The 5751-nt window shown below is 34.2% G+C and overlaps 1 protein-coding gene across 1 annotated transcript; it reads left to right on the forward strand.

Moving 5' to 3' along the window:
* Positions 1-634: 634 nt before the first annotated feature.
* Positions 635-2142, forward strand: LOC145119831 (agamous-like MADS-box protein AGL29). Its single transcript, XM_079055594.1, has 3 exons — positions 635-1290; positions 1404-1416; positions 2086-2142. Exons 1-3 carry the CDS (start codon positions 635-637, stop codon positions 2140-2142), a joined length of 726 nt encoding a protein of 241 aa, XP_078911720.1.
* Positions 2143-5751: the final 3609 nt, after the last annotated feature.

The following is a 5751-nucleotide window of genomic DNA, read 5'->3' on the forward strand; positions in this document are numbered from 1 at the left end:
TATAAATACGATTTTTCTGCATAAATATGTATATTATGAAAAAAATATACTTAGGGTAAAAGTGTAATAAAAATTATAAACTTAAGGGTAAAACGCAAAAAAATGTAAACTTAATGGTTTTTTTGCGAATTTAATATAATGGTAACCTGGAAAACCTGTTATCACCGGTAAAAGGGTAAAATCGAACATTTGTTCGAAAATGTTTGGGTAAAAACGGACATAAATTTCAACTTTGGGCAAAACCGACAAAACCCTGTAAACTTGAGGGTTTTTATGACATTAACCCTATTATGAACTCATAGGCTTGAAACAGTTGACGACCAATGAGACAATAGCCCATTACCCGAAAATTTAGCCAACACAGCATTGACCGTAGTCAGCCATATCGTTAACCGTAGGAATACTTAGTCACCACCTACGGTTTTATAGGTTATTTTGGAAAAAATGCTAGTTTTTGGCTAAAATAGATAAATCATTAAGAAAAATGGATATTTTTGTAATTTCTTAAAAATCTATACTAATCTTTTTATCTTGATCTTAATTTGGACATTATTTTGTTATAAATATATATTTTTCCTAAACTTATTGACCACGCACCATCAACCACGTACTGCCTGCTGCCTTCCTCACCACCATGGATATAACCAATGTCGCCGGCGGTTCTAACGTGAACAAGAAAACGACTAAACGTAGAAGAAAGATCGATACGAAGAAGATAGAAGATATCAAGAGCCGCCAAGTCACCTTCACTAAACGCCGCACCAGACTTTTCAAGAAAGCGGCTGAGATCTGTGTCTTGACCGGAGCCCAAATCTCCATCCTGGTTACTTCCCCCTGTGGTCGGCACTTTACGTTTCGCCACCCCAACTCCGACGTCATGCTTGACAATTATCTGAATAATAACAACACCACCACTGGAGAGGATACGGGAACCACCACGAACTCTCCACCACCGCTGCCCATGAAGGAGTTCAATCAATATTACATGGAGGTTTCAAGGGAGTTGGACGCTGAGAAGAAGCGGAGGGAGACGATTCCGGTGATCGGTGGCGGATTACGATGGTACGATGAGGCTGTTGATGGGCTGGATGTGGAGGAGTTGCAACGGTATCTTTGTTCATTGGAAGAGTTGAAGAAGAAGGTTTTGACGAGAGCTGTTGAACTGATGATGATCAACAAGTCTTCTGATGCATTATTTGGTTCGAACAACGGCAATGATCAACCGCCGGTGGATATTCCTGCAAACGAAGTAGTCGACGACGGTGGTTTTAACTTCGAGTACGATGGGGGGTTTTGGAATTTTTAGTTAATTACATAGATGAAGTTCTTAATGTCGTAAATGTTCAGCGTAGATTTCTGCATTCTTACATTAGATTTTTTTTTTTTTTGAACGGCTACATTAGATACTTTACTAAAGTAAATTTTGGTTTAATAGAAATTTTATTAAATATCATTTAAGATCTTATTGGGTTTGTTTTTATCTTTTCAACTTTGTTAAAATATCTCTTTTAATTTAACATTTCATCTTCGTTCTACGAAACTTACTTTTACAACAAAAATGATTTTTAAAGACATCAAAACAAAAACTGAATAAAAATTGTGATTATCATAACAATATAAATAGTTTTGCTATGAAAAACAATTTTGCAATATACAAATAAATAAATAAATACCGCAATAGATTTTTTTCTCTAGTTATTTATTATTTTTATTAATTTGACCGTACAAAATGTAATTTTCACAACAAATAATGAAATTTACAGTTAACCTTTACAAAATAAATAGTTATTTTTTATAAAAGTTTTTAAAAGAACTGATATGTGACAATTATAATTCATAGCTATATATGTTTTTTCTTCTGTTTTAGAAAATATGGATGTTCAAAGTAAGATAAGAAATACATCAAGCCATTGTATAATCGGGCGTCTATGATTGTAGGATTGTTTTCATTAAATTTAGAATCTATAAATCGATTTGGAGTTTGAAGGATTTGTATTTCAAAGAATATGAATCTATCATGGTCAGTGATATAATTTGTAATGGAATTGAATTTCATTTTTTTTTTAAATCTTTTTTGCTTTTTAGATATGTCCAAATGCCCTTCTAGGATCAAATGAATTCACATCCAAGGATAAAGAATGATTAGAGATGGAGGAATTTACTTCTTACTACTTATTAGTTATTTCTATTAATGAAAACAGAGTACAATTTATGTTAGTTAGAATACCAAAAAAATAAATAAATAAATAAAAAATAAAAAACTAACTAACTAAGCTAAAAGCTAGCATATGTATGTGCTCGGATACAGGTGGTCTCTAAGCCAATTTATTCTCCTTCAAACCTAGTCAAACTAAGGAGTCCTCTATAACTAACTAACTAAGCTAAAACTAAGGAGTCCTCTATAACTAACTAACTAACTAAGCTAAAAGCTAGCATATGTATGTAACCGACTCTACTAGCGGTGCATCGGGTAGTGGTGGGGGTCGAACGGATTTTCATATCGACCTCTATAACTACCTTTTTGAGGAGCAAAACAAAAGAGCATGCACATTAACGCCTAGTAGCGAACTTGGAATTTATATGGGTTCAAACTTTTTAAAATTCATGAGTGCACCACAATTTAAAATTTTGGATCTTTTGGCTTGGTGGAGGGAAAAGGAAACACAATTTCCTATTCTCTCCGTCATGGCCCGTGATTTACTAACCGTCCAAGCTTCCACGGTAGCTTCGGAATCCGCTTTTTCTTTTAGTGGTAGAGTATTATCAAAGTTGAGGACGAATCTTACCCCGGTTGCGGTAGAGGTTTGCGTTTGCTTGAAGGATTACTTGGATTCTGTGGAACGTATACAACACTTGGCATCACTAGAAGGCCCACTACCACAAAATGTTGAACCGGAGATCATGGATGAAGAATATGCACAAGGCTTATCAACACCTCCGGAAGACGAAGACGATGACGATGAAGACGAAGACGAAGACGAAGATGAAGAATATGGTATTGATGAGACCCCAAGTTATTTGCGTAGCGGTTGAAGAATAATTAAATGAAGGCGACACGAAGTGGAAAACCACAAAAACTATTTATATTTGGCTAAATGTTATAACGCCACTCTATTATTATTATTATTAGTTAACTAGTTTAAAAAGTCTTTCTAATTCGACGTTTGATGTATGTTTTAACTATTTTAATGAACCTATGTTGCATTTTGTGTTATATATGAGGTCCAAAAAATGTTTATTTAAAAAAAATGCAAAATCGGATCAGATTTTGGATCGGATCGGGTCCGGATCGGATTAAACCGATTCGGATTCGGGGCTCGGAAAACCGGTCAAATCCGGTTTGAAACCGGTTCGGATTAAGGGCGAAATCGGATTCTTTGTGACATCATCAAACCGGATCGGATCGGATCGGATCGGATCTTTGTGCATCTCTACTAAGGACCAAGTCATAATTATTCAACAATTTCCCGTAATTCTGGAGTGTGTCCTCAACCCTTTCAATTCCCAAAAGGTTTCTCATCTTAATGAACTTAGTTCTGGAGCAATGCTTTTGTTAAGGGATCAACTATCTGTTCGTCTCCACCGATGTACCTTACTTCAATTTGTTTCTTCTCAATGCATTCAGGTATGAAGTGGGATTTGGTATCATTATGTTTGCTTCTTCCATGGAATACAAGGTTCTGCATGAGGGCTATTGTTGACTTGTTATCCACATATAGTATCACACTTTCATCCTTTCAATTGGTCAATTATTTCAACAAGCTTCTCAACCATAATGCTTAGCACGCAATCAGAATTGCTGACATGAATTCGATCTCACAAGAGGACAACAATATGGTGTGTTGTTTCTGAGATGATCATGTGATCAGTAAACTAGAAAAACAAAACATTGTTCCTGTTGTATTCTTTCAACCATCTAGGTCCATAGTTAGTTATCCTTTTTATGTATCTCAAAATATGTTTGATCGCCTTGAAATGACTTTACTTTGGCGACTCCATATACTTGCTAACTACTCCAACTAAGTAGCCTATGCCTGGTCTTGTGTTGATTAGGTAGTGCAAGCTACCAATGAGACTTTGGTAGTCTGTGGCATTGATTGGTACACCATCCTCGTCCTTCATTAAACAAAGTCTTGGTTCCATAGGATATTTTGAAGGTTTTTAATCACCTATTTCATTTGCTTTTAGTAGCTTCTTAGCATACACATTTTGATTAATCGTGATGCTATCTTTATCTTGTAGAACTTCTATCCCAAGGTAGTAGGATAGAGCTCCCAAGTCAATCATGTCGAAAACCTTTCACATTTGCCTCTTAAAATCAACCACCATGTCTTCAGAAACTGTGGAAGAACCTTTTTGAAGTTAACGAAGATTGTCCTTGAGATTTTGCATCCTTTCTTGTGAGTCTTGACGATAATCAAGTGGGAGAGAACACCAAACATCATAGGCAGTCGTGAGGCCTAATGTTTCAGCCATGGTGACTTCAGTTAAAGACGCCTGAATAATGAGGAAAGCCTTCTGATCTGCTTCAAGCCAAGTAAGGTATTCAAGATTCGGAGTGGAGACACCTGTTGCATCAGGCGCTTTGGTCTTAGGAGGTGCGACAGTTGTGCCATCAATGTGACCTGATAGTTTCAGATAGGCAAGCAATTTAATTAATATTATATTTTATAGTTTATATCTATAAATTAACATTTTATATTTAAATTGATAGATTAGTTACTAAAAAATATTTTCATAACTCATTATTTAATTATTAATCATTATAAAATTATAATTGTTTCTATTTTGTATTAAAAAAACAACAACCAATTTGTTAAATGTCAATTAACCTTCGTTCATTTCTTTCTTTTAATATACGACTAAGACTATATTAATAAATCTTTACAATTTGTGTGGATACCTCGATACTTTAAGACAACACAACGTGAAAGACCGAATATAATATACTATGTATTAATATATATTTTTCATTTGGTAAAATTTTAGTAAGTTTTTTTTTTAGTTTAATATTTATTTTTACATGCAAAATTTTATTTAGTTTAACCGGTAAACCAAACCGGATAAACCGTAACCAAATACCAAAACCGATTAAACCGAATCTTATTTGATTTGGTTATGATTTGTTTTAAAATATAAAAAACCAAAAATAAACAAACCAATTAAACGCAAAAATAACCTGACGGGAATATGTAGCCATGTAGGGGAAGAAGAGAATATGTAGCCATGTAGGGGAAGAAGAAGAAGTAGGAGAAGGTTAAGACTATGGACATTGTGCCCTTCCAAAAATCTAATTAACTATTTTTTTAGTAATTAAATTTAGAAATACAATAAATTGGTAATTATTTTTTCATGACCTTATTACTTAGTACACAATTTAAGTTTTGGGTTACTGATTTTTAGAATTATTTATTCTTTCATTTCGCTATAATTTCGTTGATATGTAATAATTAATTAGTGATCTTAGTAACAACCTTCCATAAAATTAACTAAAAGGGTTTGTAGCAAATATATTCTCGATCTTTCACGACACTTGCATTACGCGGTTCTTGATTTCAGAACTCTCGGGGGTTATAACACACATCATCGTCTCATCATAACCATCGCTGAAACACATCATCGTCACATCTTTCCCCTTATTTTCAAAACATTATTTTTACCCCTCAAACACTGAAACACACATCATCCTCTCATCAACAACCATCGCCATTATCATTAATCATTTATCACCAGTACCATGGTTATAACCAG

This window comes from Lactuca virosa, chromosome 1, assembly GCF_052849685.1.
Source record: "Lactuca virosa cultivar CGN04683 chromosome 1, Lactuca_virosa_CGN04683_v6, whole genome shotgun sequence".
NCBI classification, from domain to species: domain Eukaryota; kingdom Viridiplantae; phylum Streptophyta; class Magnoliopsida; order Asterales; family Asteraceae; genus Lactuca; species Lactuca virosa.

What these genes read in the sequence shown, in the direction of transcription:
- LOC145119831 (XM_079055594.1), top strand. Translation starts at nt 635, where the DNA reads ATGGATATAACCAATGTCGCCGGCGGTTCTAACGTGAACAAGAAAACG.